The sequence below is a fragment of the Hyperolius riggenbachi genome, chromosome 6 (assembly GCF_040937935.1).
Source record: "Hyperolius riggenbachi isolate aHypRig1 chromosome 6, aHypRig1.pri, whole genome shotgun sequence".
Taxonomy (NCBI): Eukaryota; Metazoa; Chordata; class Amphibia; order Anura; family Hyperoliidae; genus Hyperolius; species Hyperolius riggenbachi.
In genome coordinates, this window is record NC_090651.1 from 348,167,793 (window position 1) to 348,190,420 (window position 22,628).

A 22,628-nucleotide genomic window follows, 5' to 3' on the forward strand; every position below is an offset into this window, starting at 1 on the left:
TTGTCCGCACAGTGTCTCACCCGCAGAGCTTACAATCTATATGGTGAAGATCTTGCCCGCACAGTGTGTCTCACCTGCAGAGCTTACAATCTATATAGTGGAGATCTTGCCCGCACAATGTTTCTCACCCGCAGAGCTTACAATCTATATAGTGAAGATCTGCCCGCACAATGTTTCTCACCCGCAGAGCTTACAATCTATATGGAGGAGATCTTCCTGCACAGTGTGTCTCACCCGCAGAGCTTACAATCTATAGGGTGGAGATCTTGCCCGCAGAGCTTGCAGTCATTAGATGTCTTTGTTGGCTCCGGAGGGGTCTCCAGTACTTGTCCCTCTCTCCATGCTATTGTCTCTAATGTGTCACCAGCGTCCCTCCTGCTTTGTGGTCCTGCTACTGACCGTCACAATGGCTTGAATGGGTGGTCACTGTGGTGACGGTTGCCGGGGAGAAGGTAAACGGGCCACATTGAGTGCAGTGCGTGTCCTTTGTGAGTGACAATAGACATTCTTCAAGGACGTCCTGCTCTGTTTATAGCATTTCCCTTCCCAAGCCAGATTGTGGGGGACCTCCGCATGTGTCTGTGGAATGTACCCAGTACGGCCTGTCACCCCCAGATCCCCACATAAAGTGGTGAGAAGCGAGTGCTTGTTCCGTGGTTATCAGACATGAATAGAGGAACCAGACTAAAGCAATAGGGCTGTGTAAACCTGCAGTCAGGTGCTCCAGCTTTTAGATCTGTCAGAGCATCTATGTTACCCCCTTGATCTGCTTTAGAGAAGGAGTTCCCTGATGTTGGGCGATCAGTGGATTGATATGTGTTTGTTGGGTCTTAAAGGGGCACTACAGCGGAAAACTGTAAAATATGTGCAAACATACAAATAAGAAGTACATTTTTTCCAGAGTAAAATGAGCCATAAATTACTTTTCTCCTATGTTGTGTCACTTACAGTAGGTAGAAGAAATCTGACAGAAGTGACAGGTTTTGGACTAGTCCATCTCTTTATAGGGGATTCTCAGGGATATATTTATTTTCAAAAGCTCTTAGTGAATGGCAGTTGCTCTGTCCAACTGCCAAAAAACTGTGTAGTGAGCAGGGAAACTGGCCAGCATCATTGTTTAAATCCTTTTTAGGGAATATCTTTATAAAGAATTAAAGCCTTGCTGAGAATTCCCTATGGAGAGATGGACTAGACCAAAGCCTGTCGCTTCTGTCCGATTTCTACTACCTACTGTAAGTGACAGCAACATAGGAGAAAAGTAATGTATGGCTCATTTTACTCTGGAAAAAAATGTACCAGTACTTCTTATTTGCTTATGTTTGCACATATTTTAAATTGTACAGTTTTTTGCTGTAGCTCCCCTTTAGGGCTGGTTCAGACGGACGTTTGTGCAGCGTTTACCGCCAGCGTTCGAAGCTTGGCGTTAAACGCTCCCATTCAAGTGAATGGGAGCGTTTGTACCAAGCTTTTACGCGCGTTTACACGAACGCGGCGTTCGGGTCCCGATTTTCCCTGGCATTCAAGGAGCCCCTGGAAGCTACATGTAGCTTCCAGGGGTAATGTTCCCCTACGGGAAGAAAAAACGCGACCGCATCCGAACGCAATGCGAACGCTGCTGAAAGCCCGAACGCATTGCCGCCGCGACGCCAACGAACGCGACGCCTCCAAACGTCCGTCTGAACCAGCCCTTAAGCCGGAAGTCAGTCTACCCAATTCACAACTCCCCTGGGGGGTTTTGTGGAGAGAGATTATCTTCTCTGAGCTCTCTGACCCAACTTGGGTCGGCTGCCGCTACAGTGCTGTTTTCTGAAGCGTTTATCTCAATCTGTCTCTTACTGTTTCTTGTTTAAAGCAAACCAGAGACTAAATAAAATAAAAGTGTTATACATACCTGGAGCTTCCTCCAGCCCCATCAGCCTGGATCGCTCCCACTCCGCCTGGGGCTGGAGGAAGCCCCAGGTATGAATAACACTTTTATTTTATTTAGTCTCTGGTTTGCTTCCGGGCCCGCGGTTCGTTAGCCAGGCAATCAGTGAATCGGGCTATGGTGCCCAATCACTGATTCCTCTCCCTGGCTGAAAAAGCGACAGCTTCTCTCGGAAGCTGCGCCTTTTCTGGCTGTTACCTCCCCCATGCGTCTCTCTAAGCGTATGTTACGCTTAGAGTGACGTCATGTAAACAAACTCATGGCCGCCATCTTGTGGCCAAAAAGTAATACTACAACTAAAAGTAAAAAAAAAATAAAAATCAACACACATTTACATTATAAACCTATTGTTTACATCCCACCCTCCCAAAACTACCCAAATAAAATGTTTAATATAAAAAAAAAACATTACAATAAAAAAAAAACATGTAAATATTTACCTAAGGGTCTAAACTTTTTAAATATCAATGTAAAGATGAAATATTTCCTTTTTTTTTTATTATTTTAAACTTGTAAATAGTGATAGATGCAAAACAGAAAAAATGCACCTTTATTTCCCCAAAAAATATTGTCGCCATACATTGTGATCGGGACATAATTTTAACGGTCTAATAACCGGGACATATGGGCAAATACAATATGTGAGTTTTAATTATGGAGGCATGTATTATTTTAAAACTATAATGGCTGAAAACTGAGAAATAATGAATTTTTTCAGTTTTTTTCTTATTCCTCCTGTTAAAATGCATTTACAGTAAAGTGGCTCTTAGCAAAATGTACCCCCCAAAGAAAGCCTAATTGGTGGCGGAAAAAAACAAGATATAGATCAGTTCATTGTGATAAGTAGTGATAAAGTTATAGGCTAATTAATGGGAGGTGAACATTTCTCAAGTGAAAACGACAGAACGTGAATGGGTTAAGGAAGAGACTTGGGATTCCCATTTGTAAGCGGGAGGACGCTGTCTTTGTAAATGGATCCAGAATATGCTCAGTGAAGTAGATGTAATGCTGGCTCCAGACTGATAATAGGTGCTGCGTATTCATTATTATAAACCTCTCCTGACGCCTCCTACATGTTCATTCTCATGTATCTGCCTGCTCACAGCCGCTGTGCATTCTGGGTAGCCTCCAGTCTCTGAGCCCTGCTGATCCTCTGTGTCACATCTGTTGTGTGTTATCCTGCAGATGCATCTATTCCTGCTGTCACTTCCAGACATGACATTCTGCCTGGGTGTCCCAACAGTCCCTGATCACTGCTTATTAATGGGGTGCTTCAGCCTCCTTCCCTGCAAGCCCCCCATGTCCCCCGCACCCAAACAATGTGCTATCCTATGTGTAGCAAACCAGAACCCTGGCTTATGGGCTTCTGCTGCATATTGTGCATGACGATTGTGTTGGTAGTAACAACATTATTAGTTAAACTGCAGTATAAGAGCTATTAACCTCCTTGGCGGTATGGACGAGTACACACGTCCATTACCGCCGGAGGTCGCCGCTCAGGCCCTGCTGGGCCGATTTGCACCAAATAAAAAGCAGCACACGCAGCCGGCACTTTGCCAGCCGCGTGTGCTGCCTGATCGCCGCCGCTCTGCGGCGATCCGCCGCGAGCAGCGGCGAAAGAGGGTCCCCCCAGCCGCCCGAGCCCTGCGCAGCCGGAACAAATAGTTCCGGACAGCGCTAAGGGCTGGATCGGAGGCGGCTGACGTCAGGACGTCGGCTGACGTCCATGACGTCACTCCGCTCGTCGCTATGGCGACGAGGGAAGCAAAACAAGGAAGGCCGCTCATTGCGGTCTTCCTTGTTTATTCTGGGCGCCGGAGGCGATCGAAAGAACGCCTCCGGAGCGCCATCTAGTGGGCTTTCATGCAGCCAACTTTCAGTTGGCTGCATGAAATAGTTTTTTTTTAATAAAAAAAAAAAACCTCCCGCAGCCTCCCTGGCGATTTTAATAGAACGCCAGGGAGGTTAAAAAGTCAGCGCAGATCGTAAGTGAATCCACTGTTTCACAATCAATCGTCTTTCACCAAAGTGGTCATTCAATTCTCATATCCAAGTGGTAGACCGTCACCCAAAGGACTAGAGGGAGCTTACCAACTGCTGACAACCCACGTTATAAGGTTGTATGTTTCGCATTCAGTGGTAAAAGGGACCAGGAACCACCCAGGATCCAAGACTTACAAAAATCCTTATGTTAGTTCGGGGACACCATCTGGCAGACCAAGGCCAATAAAACATGCAAATAAACGGTAGATCTAAGTGTAACCCGTTTATTAAAAAAACATAGCACATAGCCATAAAACAATGAATACAATTCAATAAAACTTACATACGGGGCCCAAGCAATGGGAACCCCGAAACATTATTGCGCTTGTTTGCTGGTCCACAGCCAGTAAGAAAGTATAAAAGGTGCCGCCTGTCTCTTTCTCAAAGATTTTTGCATGTTATTTGCATGTTTTATTGGCCTTGATCTTCTCGGCAGCGATCAAACTATTGATTTCCTTGGCACTGATTTTTTGTTTTGTTGATAAACTGCAGTATAGTAAAGCAACCACAAGATGTCACTGTCTATAAAATGATTGTGATTTCCTGTTTTTTTTCTCTGTATTTTTCTCTGTTCTAAGTAAGCCGCGTTTCCTGATGGTGGTGTGTGATTTATCTCTGCAGGTTTTCTTCAGTAAAGAGTTCTAACTTGTTATACTGGGTGCCTATCTACGTGTACAGACCACTCTGCTCCATTAGATTGTATGTGTGTGTAATGCTAATAATCGTGTGCGATTGTGGAGAAGTCCTCTTCTGTTTATATTCAGCCCCAAGGAATATGTGGGGGCTTCATAAATCAATAATATTAACATACGATTGATGAATTTCCGCTGCAGTTTATACCAACCTGAACATTAGGGTGACCTATTGGTGGTGATCATGCTGTGCGGTGTGTCTGTATGCGTAATGACTGCTGCCCTCTCCCCACAGCTGGAGCAGACCCTGCGATTGGACAGCGGGGAGCGGGAGAGAGACTCGCTGGAGACACGCAGTTTAGCGCAGCAGAACGTGGACCTGCGGCGTCGGCTGGAGGAAGAACAGGCTGCCTATAAGCGCAAACTACAGGCCTATCAGGAGGGGCAGCAACGCCAGGCTCAGCTTGTGCAGAAACTGCAGGCAAAGGTGTGTGTGTGTGTGCGTGCGTGCGAACAGTGTGTGTGTACATGCGTACAGTGTGTGTGCGTGCGTGCGTACTGTGTGTGTGTGTGTGTGTGTGTGTATGTATGCGTCCTGTGTGTGTGCGCGTGCGTACAGTGTGTGTGTGTGTTTGTGCGTGCATACAGTGTGTGTGTGCGTGTGTGCGTGCGTACAGTGTGTGTGTGCGCGTGCCTGCGTACAGTGTGTGTGTGCGCGTGCCTGCGTACAGTGTGTGTGTGCGCGTGCCTGCGTACAGTGTGTGTGTGCGCGTGCCTGCGTACAGTGTGTGTGTGTGCGTGCGTACAATGTGTGTGTGTGCGTGCGTACAATTGTGTGTGTGCTCGCGCGTGTGTGTGTGCGTGCGCGCGCGTGTACAGTGTGTTTGTGCGTGCGTGCATGCGTACAATGTGTGTGTGTGCATGCGTACAATGTGTGTGTGTGTGCGCGTGCGTGTGTGTGTGTGTGTGTGTGTGTGAGTGCGTACAGTGTGCGTGCGTGCGTGCGTACAGTGTGCGTGCGTGCGTACAGTGTGTGTGTTTGTGTGTGTGCGTGCGTGCGTGCGTACAGTGTGCGTGTGTGTGTGCGTACAGTGTGCGTGTGTGCGTGCGTACAGTGTGCGTGTGTGCGTGCATACAGTGTGCGTGTGTGCGTACAGTGTGTGTGCGTGCGTACAGTGTGCGTGTGTGCGTGCGTACATTGTGTGTGTGTGTGTGTGTGTGTGTGTGTGTGTGTGTGTGTGTGTGTGTGTGTGTGTGTGTGTGCGTGTGTACAGTGTGTGTGTGTGCGTGCGTGCGTACAGTTTGTGTGTGCGTGCGTGCATGCGTACAATGTATGTGTGTGCATGCGTACAATGTGTGTGTGTGCGTACAGTGTGTGTGCGTGCGTACAGTGTGTGTGTGTGCGTGCGTGCGTGCGTACAGTGTGTGTGCGTGCGTGCGTACAGTGTACAGTATAGATATTTGAGGGTATAGCATGATGCTTATGAATATGGTATAGTTTAAATAGGTGTAAATGCAGAAAATACACATTTTTTTCATGTTTCACCCTTTCTAATTTTCACACGACAAGTGCCACGGTTATAAAACGCCTCAAAGCATATCAACACCTGTGCAATTAACTTTTTCTCCTGAGTTTTCTCCAAGCAGATCATTTATCTTCTATTTAAAATAATTTTCCAGCACTTTTCAACTGAAAAAATACCAAAAAGTAGGGAAAAAGTGCTATCAAAAATATGTTGAGTATTTTCTTGCTTGCTGGTGGCTTAGAAGGCATTTTATTGAAAAGTTTAAAGGGAACCATATGACGCGTGGTATGATTGGTCACGCGTGCCGCGGTTTGTCGCGCAGGTGCTGCAGTACAAGAAGCGGTGCGGAGATGTGGAGCAGCAGCTTCTGGAACGTTCCACAGAGCTGGAGCATGAGCGGCTGAGTGTGAGTCCTGTATTCTGCTGAGTACTCTTATTATTAATTTATAAGGCGCCAACATATTCCGTTTGTCTAACTGCCTGTTCTGAATATCCTCTGTAATGCTAGGTACACACCATACAATTTTCTGTTAGATTTTATCTTAGATTTACCTGCCAGATAGCTTTTTTTCCATCTTGTAGGTAAATCTAACAGAAGAATCTAACAGAAAATTGTATGGTGTGTACCTAGCATAAAGAATCCTGTCTTTCGGAGAGAACACCCCATTTACACTCGTTGCTCTCAGTTATAACTGAAAGGGCAACTGATTTTAAAAGTAATGCCCATGTTTCCCAATGGTTCAGTTCACACTATACACGTTTTAACTGAACAATTTTTCATAATGCACTGCTATGGAGGAAAAAAAATGCGTACCAACTGATTAAAGCACCACTATCGCAAAAAAAAGTAGGCAGTTAAAATCTGACAGAACCGACAAATTATGGGCCAGTCCATGTCCTCATGGGGTATTCTCTGGGTTTTCTTTGTTTTCAACAGCATTTCCTGAACCACAGTTGCAAAGTCTAACTGACAAAACAGTGTGCAAGTGATTAGGGAGGCTGGCTGGTATCTTATTATTTTGTCAACCACCCTGGTGTTCTATTAAGATCGCCAGGGTGGCTGCGGGAGGTTTTTTTTTTAATAAAAAAAAAGCTATTTCATGCAGCCAACTGAAAGTTGGCTGCATGAAAGCCCACTAGAGGGCGCTCCGGAGGCGTTCTTCTGATCACCTCCGGCGGCCAGAAGTAACACGGAAGGCCGCAATGAGCGGCCTTCCGTGTTTCGCTTACCTCGTCGCCATGGCGACGAGCGGAGTGACGTCATGGACATCAGCCGCCTCCGATCCAGCCCTTAGCGCTGTCCGGAACTATTTGTTCCGGCTGCGCAGGGCTCAGGCGGCTGGGGGGACCATCTTTCGCCGCTACTCGCGGCGGTTCGCCGCAGAGCGGCGGCGATCAGGCAGCACACGTGGCTGGCAAAGTGCCGGCTGCGTGTGCTGCTTTTTATTTGATCAAAATCGGCCCAGCAGGGCCTGAGCGGCACCCTCTGGCGGTAATGAACGAGCTGAGCTCGTCCATACCACTAAGGTGGTTAAACTGCTGTTCAGGAAATGCTGTTGAAAACAAAGAAAACCCTGAGAATCCCCCATGAGGAGATGGACTGGCCCAAAACCTGTCGGTTCTATCAGATTTCAACTGCCTACTTTTTCCGTGATAGTGGTGCTTTAAAGAGAAACTCCAACCTAGAATTTAACTTTATCCCAATCAGTAGCTGTTCCCCCCCCCCCCCCCTTTTACATGAGAAATAGAATGCTTTTCACAAACAGACCATCAGGGGGCGCTGTATGACTGATTTTGTGCTGAAACCCCTCCCACAAGAAGCTCTGAGTACCGTGGTACTCTGGGCAAACTGCCACAATGTAACAATGTTCACAGACAGGAATTAGCTGTTTACAGCTTTCTCTAACGGCCAAAACAGCTAGGAGCAGCTACATAACCTGCCCACAGTAAAAATGTCACCATGTAATAAATGTCAGAATGTAAATCGGGGAGAGGAAAGATTTTAAAATGAGCAAACACTGACTAAATCATTTATACATAATTATGGTAAAAAATGAAGCACTTTTTTTTACTATATTATTTTCACTGGAGTTCCTCTTTAAGTGTAAATGAGGCTTAACTGTTTTTTTTTACTGATATGTATTGTTCTACCTAGAGTTGTTGTACAAATAACCCCCTTTTTCCTACAGGACTAGCTGCAGTTAAGGTGGCCACGCACCATACAATTAAAAGATTGCATTTTTCACCAATTGTTGTCCCAAAAAATCGAGAGCTTTTCTCGATCAAGAAATCCGAACGGATTTCCCGTTTTTGTTTTTTGAGGTTTTTTTTTCGATTTTGAAAGATTGGACATGTTGGAAACTTCAGACCAGCCTTATCAAGAATTGTATGGTGTATGATCGATTGTCAATTACTTCATGTACAGTTCCAATCAAATTTTTCCGAACTTTCAGTTATTTTATTCATGATTGGTAAAAAATTGAACATAGGTGTGTGTGGTACATTGGTCAGATTTTTGAATTGTTACAATCAGTCAGAAAAATTGATTGCTATCCTTGAATTGAACAGAGATTTAAATACTGAAGTGAAAAAATATGATATAATGATTTGTATGTGTAGTACAGCTAAGAAATAAAACATTAGGAGTAGAGACATAAGTCTAATGTTGTTTCCAGTACAGGAAGGGTTAAAAAACTCCAGTTGTTATCTAAGCAAAAGAGCCATTGAGCTTCACGACTTTCAAAAGTTGCAGAAAGCTCTGTGTTCTGAAACCTGTTATCTGAAGTGTCTGTCAAAGTATTTTCTTTTTCTGGGCAGAAAAGGGTTCAAAAGTTCAGACTGCTCTGTAAAATCATTTAGAATGCTGAATATTGTGTAGACTGCAAATATTCGAGAATGATGCAATGTTATAAAAAAACCAAACTAACTGAAAATAAAAATATGAGAACATTTTCTTTGCTACTATTGTTCTAGTAATTATCCGTACTACACAACCGATTCATTATATCATCATTTTTTTTTCCCGCTTCAGTGTCTCTTTAAAGACTTGTATGGAGTGTGGCCACCTTAACCTCCTTGCCGGTTATCCCGAGCTCAGCTCAGCTCGGGGTAACCTGCACAGGAGGATTTCTCAGGCCCCGCTGGGCCGATGTGCATAATTTTTTTTATTGCACGCAGCTAGCACTTTGCTAGCTGCGTGCATACTATGATCGCCGATTCGCCGCTACCCGCAGCGCCGCCCCCCCACCTCCAAACCCTTTGTGCAGCCTGGCCAATCAGTGCCAGACAGCGCTGAGTGGTGGATCGGGATTCCCTCTGACGTCGCTGACGTCATCCCGCCCCGTCGCCATGGTGACCGGTTAAGCCCAGCAGGAAATCCCGTTCTGAACGGAATTTCCTGCTTACTCTGAATGGAAGCCCATTCTAGCAGCGTTCTTTCCTCTTCACGCCTTGGAAGAATCCCCATGTGCATCTGGTAGGCCTGGATGCCTGTGCCATTTTTTGTATTTTTCTGGCCTTTGTGCTGATTGACTGTGCCACACAGAAATTTGTATTACAGCCTGATGAAGGGCATACATACGATATAAAGAGCCCGAAACGAACATGTGTCGTTGCCTGTAAAATACAATACCTATTCAGAGTTGCATCAAGCCAGAATATAATACCTACCAATCAGCTTCAATTATTCATGTCTTATGGTATATAATTGATTACATGAAGACTTATTATGTGGAATTGAAGAAGTTTTTTAACGAATTTTTGATATTTTGTACCAATAAAGTTTTTCTATAAGATTTTGCTAAAATTGCACTGTACTTCCTCGTTTTTTTGAACTCAAGTCCTTTTCTATAAAATTATTGAGGTCTTGTGGGCAAGGTGGATTGCCCTTAAGAGGACTTTGTGTTTTTGATCCTTTACTCTAAAAAGGACGATACCCAATTATACGTACTTAAGTGTCCCTTGTCTGATCACACAGAGCCGTCTGGAGCTCACGGATTCGCGGCTGCGGCAGGAGGAGGAGACCAGCAATGAGCTGGAGAACGCTCTCATCCGATTGGAGGAGGAGCAGCAGAGGTAAGGAGCCGGCGGGAGATACACACGGTCGTTACGCTGGGGAGAGTCGTTCTAAAATCAGGAACACAGCAGCCATTCCTCTGGAGAGTTATTTACATCACATAGAAAGGAATAAGAAACCATTGGGCGATTTTATTGCCTTTTGTCCCCCCACTTTGGAGATGATGCCTAACTTCCTAAATCTGGGACCTCCATCCAGCCTGACAGCTTTAGTATTCTACAGGTGCCCACTAATAATACAATCGTGATTGTACAATCTTACTATTTCCATGTACTGTAATATGAGGGACTACCCAACATATCCATTCACAATATATTCACTCAGTTTTTCAAAGAGGAACTTTAGCAAAAAGGGAGAAAAAAAATAAATCACCCTTTCACGTAATCATCTTTACTATTGGCAGACATGGAAAAAACAGACAGCACCAACTGCCATAATCATTATAACCACACCCCATTTAGATAGGCTAAAAGGTTGTTTTTATAGCTATACAAATGCGCAGAGGGAGATACTTGTTGCTTGGCAGTTGGAAACCGCTCTAATTTCCCACAATGCAACATGGTTTACAAATAGGGAACTGTTAGGACCATGATTATGATACCACACTGTGGGAGTGGCTCACCACAATATCAGCCACACCCCCTCAGCTCTCAGAAAAGCGCTACCAGTAGATTCCAGAGCTAAGAGAGCCCAGAAAGCTGCCATTATTATTAGGCCTGACGCTGCCTCGATTACTGGTGATTGTACCGTCCAACTGGCAGTGTCTCAGGGTGTTTTCTGGATATGTTGTACATCAAACTGCAGCCTGTCAATTACTGGAGAATGGCTAAACTTCCCATTAAAGGGGAACTGAAGAGAGAGGTATATGGAGGCTGCCATGTTTATTTCCTTTTAAGCAATACCAGTTGCCTGGCAGCCCTGCTGATCCTCTGCCTCTTATACTATTAGCCATAGCCCCTGAACAAGCATGCAGCAGATCAGGTGTTTCAGACTTTAAAGTCAGATCTGACAAGACTAGCTGCATGCTTGTTTCTGGTGTTATTCAGACACTTCTGCAGAGAAATAGACCAGTAGGGCTGCCAGGCTACTGGTATTGATTAAAAGGAAATAAATATGGCAGCCCCTGTATACCTCTTACTTCAGTTCCCCTTTAAGGCCCATCTGAAGTGAGAGGGATGTGGAGGCTGCCATATTTATTTCCTTTTAAGCAATGCAGATTGCCTGGCTGTCCTGCTGATCCTTTGCTTCTAATACATTTAGCCACAGCCCCTGAACAAGCATGCAGATCAGGTTCTCTGACTGAAGTGTGACTGAATTAGCTGCATGCTTGTTTCAGGTGTGTGATTCAGATACTACTGCAGCCAAAGATCAGCAGGACAGCCAGACAACTGGTATTGTTTAAAAGCAAATAAATATGACAGCCACCATAACACTCTGTTTAGGTGTCCTTTAAGCAAACAGGACATATTCAGTCCACAGCATGGTGTTCAACAGTGTGTTGATTGGTCAGTATTGTAATTGGACAGCGTTGGGGTTGGACAGGTGTAGAGCAGAGCAGAATGTAATCCACTTCATGCAATACATGACACTCTACTCATTGCAGCTAATTCTTGTTAGCGCAGTTTGGTGCATACACCCCTAACAGAGCTTGTATATGGTTATATCTCCCCCTCTCCATACAGAAGTTCCAGCCTGACCCAGGTGAACGCCATGCTGAGGGAACAGCTTGACCAGGCCAACTCCGCCAACCAAGCGCTGAGCGAGGATCTGCGGAAGCTCACCGCTGATTGGACCAAAGCTCGAGATGAGCTGGAGCAGCGGGAGAGCGAGTGGAGACGGGAGGAGGAGGTTAGTGCAGCACCTGCTCGGGGTATAAGGAAACTATCAGCTGTGTTTCATACTTTCCACATTCATAGCAACTCACGTCTTTTATATCTCCTTCTGGAGCTGCTTTTTAGAGCGGCCAATCTGGATCCTTGTTCTGGGCATCTGGTCAGGGCGAACAATCAGGATCCTTGTTCTGGGCATCTGGTCAGAGCGGCCAATCACGATCCTTGTTCTGGGCATCTGGTCAGAGCGGCCAATCAGGATCCTTGTTCTGGGCATCTGGTCAGAGCGGCCAATCGGGATCCTTGTTCTGGGCATCTGATCAAAACGAACAATCAGGATCCTCAATCTGGGGATCTGGTCAGAGCCGCCAATCAGGATCCTCAATCTGGGCCTCTGGTCAGAGCCGCCAATCAAAATCCTCGTTCTGAGCATCTGGTCAGAGTGGCCAATCAGGTGCCTTGTTTTGGGTGTCTGATCAGAGCGTTCAATCAGGATCCTTGTTCAGGGCATCTGGTCAGAGCGGCCAATCAGGAGCCTTGTTTTGGGTGTCTGGTCAGAGCGGCCAATCAGGAGCCTTCTTTTGGGTGTCTGGTCAGAGCGGCCAATCAGGATCCTTGTTCTGGGCATCTGGTCAGAGCCGCCAATCAGGATCCTCGTTCTGAGCATCTGGTCAGAGCCGCCAATCAGGATCCTCGTTCTGAGCATCTGGTCAGAGCAGCCAATCAGAAGCCTTGTTCTGAGCATCTGGTCAGAGCGGCCAATTAGGAGCCTTGTTTTGGGTGTCTGGTCAGAGCGGCCAATCGGGATCCTTGTTCTGGGCATCTGGTCAGACCCGCCAATCAGGATCCTCGTTCTGAGCATCTGGTCAGAGTGGCCAATCAGTAGCCTTGTTTTGGGTGTCTGGTCAGAGCGGCCAATCAAAAGCCTTGTTCTGGGCATCTGGTCAGAGCAGGCAATTAGGAACCTTGTTCTAGGGGTCTGGTCGAAGCAGCCAAACAGCATAATTGATCTGTGCGTCTGCGCCGCTTTCCACGCATTGTGTTCTGTCCAGTGGTGTAGCTAAGGAGATATGGGCCCTGGTGCAAGTTTTGCATTGGGCCCCCTCAAGCATGCTATACATAACCATTGATACGGTTCACCAAAACCAAAAGAGTACAACCACAGTGTTAGAGGTGAGAGAGGGGGATGGGGACAGTTTATTAATGATTACCACTATTCAAAGCATCTATAGAAGTGAATATTACCAGCACAGGACCAATAGTGAGCTAATACTGCGGTTGGGGGAGGGCCCCACGGGTCCTCTCTAGCCCAAGGGCCCTGATGTGTTCGCTACCTCTGCACCCCCTATTGCTACGCCACCAGTGGCGTAGCTAAGGAGCTATAGGCCCTGGTGCAAGTTTTACATGGGGCCCCCCCAAGCACTCTATACATAGCAATTGATACGGCGCACCAAAACCTGCCAATGGTCACTACAGTGTCAGAGGTGCAAGAAGGGGATGGGGAACAGCTTGTTAATTATTACCACTAATCATAGTATCTATAGAAGTGATTATTATGAGCACAGGACCAATAGAGAGCTAATACTGTAGTTGAGGGAGGGCCCTTCGGGGCCCCTCTGGCCCAAGGGCCCCGATGCGGTCGCTACCTCTGCACCCCCTATTGCTACGCCCCTGTACGCCACTGGTTCTGTCCTTATGTTTTCTGCTTCTTTGTCGCCCCCTGCAGTCCTTCAACACATACTTCAGCAATGAGCACAGCCGGCTGCTGTCCCTATGGAGGCAAGTGGTGGGATTCCGGAGACATTTCAGCGAGATGAAGACCGCAACGGAGAGGTGCGTGTGATTAATATATTTACAGGCTCCTGTGTGGGATTTCTGAGGAATAATTGGTTCTGCATTACTTGCTGTGGCAGGTCATCTTCCTCTCTTTGTCTATCATACTTCTTTGTGGGGGTTTTATTTCTGTGTGTGGCCTGTAGGATGAAGTTCTTGCTACAGAGAAGTGAAGGGAATTTCCAGTGGGACCACAGACTGTATAATAATGTGGCAGAGGTTCTTAATTTGCCCCCTTGTTTGATGAAGTGGATGGGAGTTTTGGTCGGAGTTCTGCTTTAGTTCCAGTTGCGTCTGGAAAATGTGTAAGAAAAAAAAAAACCTCCTGGGGGAGGGGGAAGCCTCTTAATCCTACTAAGGCTTCTCCCATCCTCCTCCATCACGTGGTCTCCAGTGCTGGAAGCACTCGAACACTGGGGAGGTAAATATTTCCCTACTGTGAGCCAGCACAGGCGCAGTAGCGGCTTTCCAATTGGGCTCAGGTGGAAATAGAACTGCGCCTGCGCAGTAGAGTGGACCTGATGGTAGACTTGCGCCTGCGCAGTAGAGTGGACCGGATCGTAGACTTGCGCCTGCGCAATAGAGTGGACCTGATGGTAGACTTCCGCCTGTGCAGTAGAGTGGACCTGATGGTAGACTTGCGCCTGTGCAGTAGAGTGGACCTGATGGTAGACTTGCGCCTGTGCAGTAGAGTGGACCTGATGGTAGACTTGCGCCTGCGCAGTAGAGTGGACCTGATGGTAGACTTGCGCCTGCGCAGTAGAGTGGACCTGATGGTAGACTTGCGCCTGCGCAGTAGAGTAGACCTGATCGTAGACTTGCGCCTGCGCAGTAGAGGGGACCTGATGGTAGACTTGCCCCCGCGCAGTAGAGTGGACCTGATGGTAGACTTGCGCCTGCGCAGTAGAGTGGACCTGATGGTAGACGTGCGCCTGCGCAGTAGAGTGGACCTGATGGTAGACTTGCGCCTGCGCAGTAGGGTGGACCTGATGGTAGACTTGCCCCTGCGCAGTAGAGTGGACCTGATCGTAGACTTGCACCTGCGCAGTAGAGTGGACCTGATCGTAGACTTGCGCCTGTGCAGTAGAGTGGACCTGATGGTAGACTTGCGCCTGCGCAGTAGAGTGGACCTGATGGTAGACTTGCGCCTGCGCAGGAGAGTTGACCTGATCGTAGACTTGCGCCTGTGCAGTAGAGTGGACCTGATGGTAGACTTGCGCCTGCGCAGTAGAGTGGACCTGATGGTAGACTTGCGCCTGCGCAGTAGAGTGGACCTGATCGTAGACTTGCGCCTGCGCAGTAGAGTGGACCTGATCGTAGACTTGCGCCTGCGCAGTAGAGTGGACCTGATCGTAGACTTGCGCCTGCGCAGTAGAGTGGACCTGATCGTAGACTTGCGCCTGCGCAGTAGAGTGGACCTGATCTTAGACTTGCGCCTGCGCAGTAGAGTGGACCTGATCGTAGACTTGCGCCTGCGCAGTAGAGTGGACCTGATCGTAGACTTGCGCCTGCGCAATAGAGTGGACCTGATCGTAGACTTGCGCCTGCGCAGTAGAGTGGACCAGATCTTAGACTTGCGCCTGCGCAGTAGAGTGCACCAGATCTTAGACTTGCGCCTGCGCAGTAGAGTGGACCTGATCGTAGACTTGCGCCTGTGCAGTAGAGTGGACCTGATCGTAGACTTGCGCCTGCGCAATAGAGTGGACCTAATCGTAGACTTGCGCCTGCGCAGTACAGTGGACCTGATCGTGTTCAGCTATTTCTGCCTGAGCCCGATCGGAAAGCCACTACTGCGCTGGAGCCGGGGAAGGTAAATATTGCAGACGCTACTGAACCTGTGCCACAGCCAACATCCTTGTCCGCTATTGTCTCGAAGGCCTTCCACTGCTGGATTGGCGGGACAGAGGAGGCTTCCACTTCCAGAGGTAAGTACAGGTAGTTCCCGACTTACGAACGACCCGCCGATACGAATGGCATGGATTCTGTTTCCATGGGAACAAATAAAAAAACATTTTTTTTTAAATTGGACTTGTAGTTTTTGAGAAAATCGAAAAGATGGCTTTTAAACTTATAGAAACAGGTACAAAGGGCAGAGGTGACACAGAGGGGGACACTGGAGGCACAGGGGGGCACAGAGGAGAGAGGAGGTACAGGGGACAGAGATGGCACAATGTTCCAACTTAAGAACAGATTCAGGTTAAGAACGAACCTACAGTCCCTATCTCGTACATTAACCGGGGACTATTCCCAGGAGGGTTTCTTTTTTTTTAGATTCCTTTTAATGCAGCATGGATTGAATCGCTGGCCCCACAAGCATTTGTAGCGCATTTTGTATTAAACCGTTATGCTGTCGTCATTCCAGGGACCTGTCACTCATGCAGAAGGAATTTGGCCAGTCGTGTCGCACTCTGCACGCCTCCTGTCTGAACGTCAGCGGGTCCCACCGGCTGGCGGAGAATAACGGCGCTGTTGTGGTCGAGCGGCAGGCGCTGCAGTTGGCACAACTGGACGAACAGCTGAAGGACAAAGTGCGACAGATGATCCAGCTGCAGGCCGCGTGTGATGCTGAGAAGGCGGAGCTTAGCGCCAGGTATGATGACTCCTCCCCCATGCTGATAATGCCCTGTGACTGGCTGTCTGAATATTCTGAATTTAGGCTTCTTAGCACAGCTCTAGTTTGTCTCGCAGGGTGGAGGAACTGAATAAGATGATAGACCGCCTGCAGGATGAGAGTAAAGAGAAGGACGTACAGATCAGACAGCTACAGGTCCAGGTAAGGCATACATGGCTAGTCTGTCACAGCGCCACCTAGTGTTTACGAACTATGGTTTCTAATGGAAGAAACTTAAAGTGAAACTGAACTCTTGCACAGGACAGAAGGAAAACTTAGAGAAATGCACCCTGTGTGTATTTAAAGAGTTTAGCCTATTTTATTCCCTCTCATTTGTGTCTAATCGCAAGTTGTAATCTGATCTCTCCCCTGTGTCACATGACTGCCACGACAGAGATGGCAGATAAGCTCATTGGAAAGCACAGGATGTTAACAATATGTCTGTTTCCATGAATCAGGAAGTGGTAAACGGTGCAGATTTATTTTAGGATTTGTATCAGCTGTAACAAAGAAATGTTTTTTGTTTAAAGAGAAACTCCGACCAAGAATTGAACTTTATCCCAATCAGTAGCTGATACCCCCTTTTTACATGAGAAATTTATTCCTTTTCGCAAACAGACCATCAGGGGGCGCTGTATGGCTGATATTGTGGTGAAACCCCTCCCACAAAGAAATTCTGAGTATGTACTCTTGGCAGTTTCCTGTCTGTGAACCTTGCTGCATTGTGGGAAATAGCTGTTTACAGCTGTTTCCAACTGCCAAAAAAGCATGCAGCAGCTACATCACCTCCCAGCAGCAAAAATGTCACCATGTAATAAATGTCAGAATGTAAATCAGGGATTTAAAAGATTTTACAATGGGCAACCACTGACTAAATCATTTATACATAATTATTGTAAAAATGAAGCACTTTTTTATTACATTATTTTCACTGGAGTTTTTCTTTAAAGGTTATTATGCTGTTGTGTATATTTTAGAGCAGAGAAAGCATTCTGAGTTCATGTCCACTTTAAAAATGCCCTGTAGTGACATATAGAAGAATGCAGTAAATTATTATCCAGGATACCCGCTTTCAAGGTAACTTTTCTGGTGCCAGCATTAGAAACACTTCCTATAGCTTTATATTGGAATACAGCCGTGCCCTCCCAGTGATACTTAGCATAGGCTGGTTATTATACAGAATTCCACTCCAACCCCCCACCCCAAGCATTCTGGGAGACTATAGATCTTTTCTACTGGCTTTAGGATTCTCCGTAAACTAACATTCCGCCAAGATCACCTGCCAGTACTTAAGAGGTTGCAACCTCTCCTCTTTAACTGTGCTGGCAGTCATTATTATCACCCCCACACTACCTCACGCCTCTTCCCCTCCTCCCTTTCCTTTCTTTATCCCCTACTCCTTCCAACCCACCCCCAACCTCCCTCCAAAGTGCGGTATCTTCAGTGTTGTCCCATGAAAAGATAGAAAACAATATTTACAAAAATGTGACGTGATCTACTCACTTTTTTGTGAGATCTGAATGGATAAAAAGCCTGAGATCACAATTACCTGAGATCGCCTTCAATGCCATTGGCTCATTGCCTTGTGGGAGTGGCTTAGACTGCCTGGTGTGAGCAGACAGCTGTTGGTCTGTGAGGAGGAAATGGGCTGGTACAGTGGATCATTTCATCTTTATTTTGCCGTGGCTGCAGATATGACTGTCCTCCCGTTCTGGAGGTCTGGGGAGCATGGTGCAGTAATTCTGCCACATACCACACAGTCTGTGCACACTGGGGATCCAGGTAGCGTAGTGCAGTAATCCTGCCGTGTGCCACATGGGGGCAGTCTCGGGGTTTGAGGAGCGTGGTGCAGCAATTCCGCTGTGTGCCACGTGGGGGCAGCCTGGTGTGTGAGGGCGGGGACATCTGATGGTGTGGGTCTCTGACATGCTGCTCTGTGGTTGCAGGAAAAGACCCAGCTGGAAGAACAGGCCGCTCTGGTAGGCGAGGAGGTGGAGGCTCTGAAGACAGAGAGAGAAGTTCTACAAGAGACCCTCAGAGAGCTCACCCAGGTCTGTCCACTAGAACTTTAGGAGCTGGTCATCTAATGGGCGGGGCCAGGCACACATCCCTGCATTTGTCTGACTGAATATAAAATGTGATACTTTGTTGCGTCAGTCAGTGCATACGTTGTCCTGTACTCAGCGTAGCGTATCGTCGCTCCTAGCCATTGCCTATTTACCCTGAGACACTTTTACTGACCTGAAGAAGCAGGGCGACAACTGCGAAACATGTCATCTGGTAATTTAAATGTTTGTGTTATTTTCCACTTATTGCCGTTTTTCCATCTTCAAAAGAACAAACCACATTCCCAACATGCGCAGGTGTAGGAATGAGAACAAACAAGGCAATGAACATAAAGTACAGCCCATAATGAGGCAGCAGAATATAAATATCATACGGAAGGATATGGAAGATAATCTATGTAGCTGTTAAAATTACACAGCAGTGTCCTTGTTAGTTATCCATAGTTTCCAGATCTTGTTACATTTTTCCATGCATCTCCTAGATCAGTCTTTCTCAACCTTTTTACCCTGGAGGAACCTTCAAATCACTTTAGGATCTCAAGGAACCCCTACAGGAGGCATGGTCTTTAAAAGTGGGTGTGGCTGTTTATTTCACTGCCCCCTATTACACTGCCCCTCGTTATACTGTCTCCTTATCCTAGTGCTTTTTATTGATGTGCTCATTATTATTCTGACCCCCAATTTAGTGCATCTTTTTACTGTACCCCCAATTGTAATGGGCTCTATGATACTTCCTCCATGATGGGGGAAAATGCCAAGCAACCCCTGCAGAGTACTCAAGGAACCCTGGTTGAGAAAGCCTGACCTAGATATATAAGCAGCTTTGTATAAATGCAGTGAGTTATTAATCTATTTTTTCCACAATTGTCGTGTTGGAGGGTCACCTTGTTTCCAGTTAGGAATAATAGCTTTCCTATAGTAAAATAGGAGTACCTTTTAAACAGTTTTTAAGCATTTTATCATCATTGGGGTTCCTCCTGTGCTGCATGTGTCTGGGGCGCCCCTGTCATGGATGGATTTAGGCCTAGGCCATGGCCTAGGGCACCACAGGAGCAAGGGCACCAGAGCAGCAGACTCACTGGTGCAGCATTTGCAAGCTTGCAAATGCTGCAATGCAGGGAGATCAGGAGAGCGCCTGATCTCCCTGCTGCCAGCCACCTGTGCAGTGGCCACCTTGCTCTCTGAGCGCGTTGGCGTTGTGGCGGGCGGCTACGGACTTGGGCAGCATTGGAGACGGAGGGGAAGAGGAAGCTTCTGCACTGGAGACGAGCAGAGAAGCGAGTGGCACGGATGGCTGCTGCGGTGTGGAGGCGAGCTGTACTGAAAGGTGGGAGTGGGAAAGGGAGGGATTAAGGGAGTCATCTGGCTATATATACTGGAGGGGAAGGGATCATCAGGCTAGCTATACTAGAGGTAAATATGGGAGGGGTCATCTGGCGACCTATACTGGAGGGAAGGTAGGGAGGGGTCATCTCGCTACCTATACTGGAGGGGGGCGGCTGGTGACATTGGCCTTGGGCGGTAAAGAGTACAAATCCAGCTCTGGCTCCCGTTGGTTAAACCTTTACTTGCAGAATGTGCTTATGGATTCCCAGCAGAGGTCAATGTGTAATTCTCACCTTTTCCTGCAGGCGGTGCTCAGTGACACAGACAGTGGCCTGCAGATCTCCTCCAGTGACTTTACGGAGAGCGAGGGGCCGGGGCTCAGCTTGAGGGGTCTCTCCAGCAGCTTGCGCACCTCCTCTCCCATCCGCCGATCCTCTCCGCATCGAAGCACGTCTCCAAGACGCAGCCTATCGCCGGCTCTCCGCGACTCGGCTCTGTCTGCCGTACACTCCGCTCTGCAGAGGAGGCAACTGCAGGTGCAGGTAAGAGGAGGAGCCATGACAGGCAGTGTGTGCAGAGAAGGGGAGGAGCCATGATAGGTTGTGTGGGCAATGAAGGGGTGGGGCCATGAAAGGGTTTTTATAGGGAAGGGGAGGGGCTATGTCAGGTTTTGTGTACAAAGAAGGGAAGAAGTTTTGACAGACTGTGTGCGTAGTGGCTGCATAGTGTACTGGTTAAGGGCTCTGCTTTTGACATGGGAGACCAGGGTTCGAATCCTGGCTATGGTCAATACCTATTGAGTAAGAAGTCCTTGGGGAAGGCTTCCTAACACTGCAGGGTGGCCTCTTGAGCGCGCCCTTAGTGGCTGCAGCTCTGGAGTGCTTTGTCAGGCAGGAGAAAAGCGCTATACACATTTTATTATTATTATGATGGGTTGTGCGCGCAGGAAAGGTGAGTTATTATAGGCTGTATGTACGGAGAATGGGAGGAGCTATATTAGATTGTGTGCACGGAAAGGGGATGAGCTATGTTCAGTTGTGCGAGCAGGGAAGGGGATAATCTGAGAGGGGAGGAGCCATGACAGGCTTGTGTGCACAGAGAAGGGATGGAGCTACTGTATATTAGGTTGTGTGTGTGTAGGAAAAGGGCGTATCTATGACAGGTTGTATGGGGAGGGGAGGAGCTATGGCAAGTTGTGTGCACAAGAAAGGGTGAAATCATGATAGGTTGCGTGTGTGCAGGATAGAGGAGGAGCCATGATAGGTTGTGTCTGCAATAAAGGGGTGGAGCCATGTCAGGTTTTTACATTTAAGGGGAGGAGTTATGTCAGGTTTTGTGTACAGAGAAGAGGATAAGTTATGACACTGTGTCACAGGGAAGGGATTGGAACGATGATAGGTTGTGTCCACAGGGAAGGAATGGAGCCAGTGGTGTAGTGTGCGCACGAAAGAGGAGGAGCCCTGACAGGTTGTGTTGCTGGGAAGGTGAGGAGCTGCCAGAGGGATTGGTAATATGGTGTTTCCCAGCCAGCCGTGCTTGTGATGTGAGCATAATTCAGTGTCTCTGGTTCCCATCTGCCATTGCTATGGACGCACTGTTAGACCCCTGTGGCAGTGTTTGTTTTGCACAGAAGTGAGGACAGTCGGTGTTCCGTGTTGTGTTGCAGGAACTGCGTGGGCGGCTGGATGTCGGGCAGGAGACGGTCGGCACTCTGCGCAAGCAGCTGGGTGACAGTGAGAATGAGCGGCGCACGCTGGAGCAGAGGATCTCACAGCTTCAGCAGGACCTGGACACCATCACCATGTCTAAGGAAGATACGGAGCGCTCAGTCACCCGACTGCGCAACAACCTGGAGCAACTCAACAGGTGCAGCACCCTGACACCAACGCATGCCCATCTGCAGGACACTGACACCAACGCATGCCCATCTGCAGGACACTGACACCAACGCATGCACAGCTGCAGGACACTGACACCAACGCATGCACAGCTGCAGGGCACTGACACCAATGCATGCAAGGCCACAGCAAACTGACAGCACCGCATGCACGGCCGCAGCACACTGACACCAATGCATGCACAGCTGCAGGACACTGACACCAATGCATGCACAACCTCAGCACACTGACACCAAAGCATGCTCAGCTGCAGCACACTGACACCATTGCATGCAAGGCCACCGCACACTGACAGCAACGCATGCACAGCCACAGCAACGCTTGCACAGCCGTAGTACACGGACACCTGCACAGCCACAGCACCCTGACAGCAACGCATGCTCAGCTGCAGCACTCTGACACCAATGCATGTGCAGCTGCAGTACACTGACACCAATGCATGCATGGCCACAGCGCACTGACTTCAGTGCATGCACAGCCGCAGCACACTGACAGCAACGCATGCACAGACACATCACATTAACAGCAGCACATGCACAGCCGTAGTACACTGACAGCAACGCATGCACAGCTGTAGTACACTGACACCACTGCTAACACAGCCGCAGTACCCTGACACCAACGCATGCACAGCCGCAGCACACACACATACTGTGCAGTGTACACATGCATACATACATACACGACACATTCACTTGGTCTCCCTGCATCTTCTCTGAGGAAATCATAAGTGGTCTGGCAAATTTGGAATGTATTGGTTATACACATTTATGTGTTAGGAGGCTGTTGCCCTCACCTGGGTTATATTAGAACATGGTGGAGGTTACTAAAAGGTTTGTGAATTTGTGTGTGTGTGATGGCA

General features: G+C 47.7%; 1 protein-coding gene across 4 annotated transcripts in view; it reads left to right on the forward strand.

Moving 5' to 3' along the window:
• Positions 1 to 22,628, forward strand: part of CROCC (ciliary rootlet coiled-coil, rootletin) — a 113,042-nt gene that overhangs the window by 42,488 nt on the left and 47,926 nt on the right. For 3 of the 4 annotated variants that reach the window (XM_068241576.1, XM_068241577.1, XM_068241573.1), the window contains exons 4-13: positions 4,898 to 5,089; positions 6,451 to 6,534; positions 10,105 to 10,202; positions 11,886 to 12,051; positions 13,759 to 13,865; positions 16,228 to 16,455; positions 16,542 to 16,638; positions 18,423 to 18,527; positions 20,174 to 20,410; positions 21,535 to 21,734. In XM_068241576.1, the coding sequence (XP_068097677.1) occupies positions 4,898 to 5,089; positions 6,451 to 6,534; positions 10,105 to 10,202; positions 11,886 to 12,051; positions 13,759 to 13,865; positions 16,228 to 16,455; positions 16,542 to 16,638; positions 18,423 to 18,527; positions 20,174 to 20,410; positions 21,535 to 21,734 (1,514 nt within the window). The remainder of the gene's footprint in view (positions 1 to 4,897; positions 5,090 to 6,450; positions 6,535 to 10,104; positions 10,203 to 11,885; positions 12,052 to 13,758; positions 13,866 to 16,227; positions 16,456 to 16,541; positions 16,639 to 18,422; positions 18,528 to 20,173; positions 20,411 to 21,534; positions 21,735 to 22,628) is intronic. The other variant, XM_068241575.1, reaches the window with a different exon arrangement.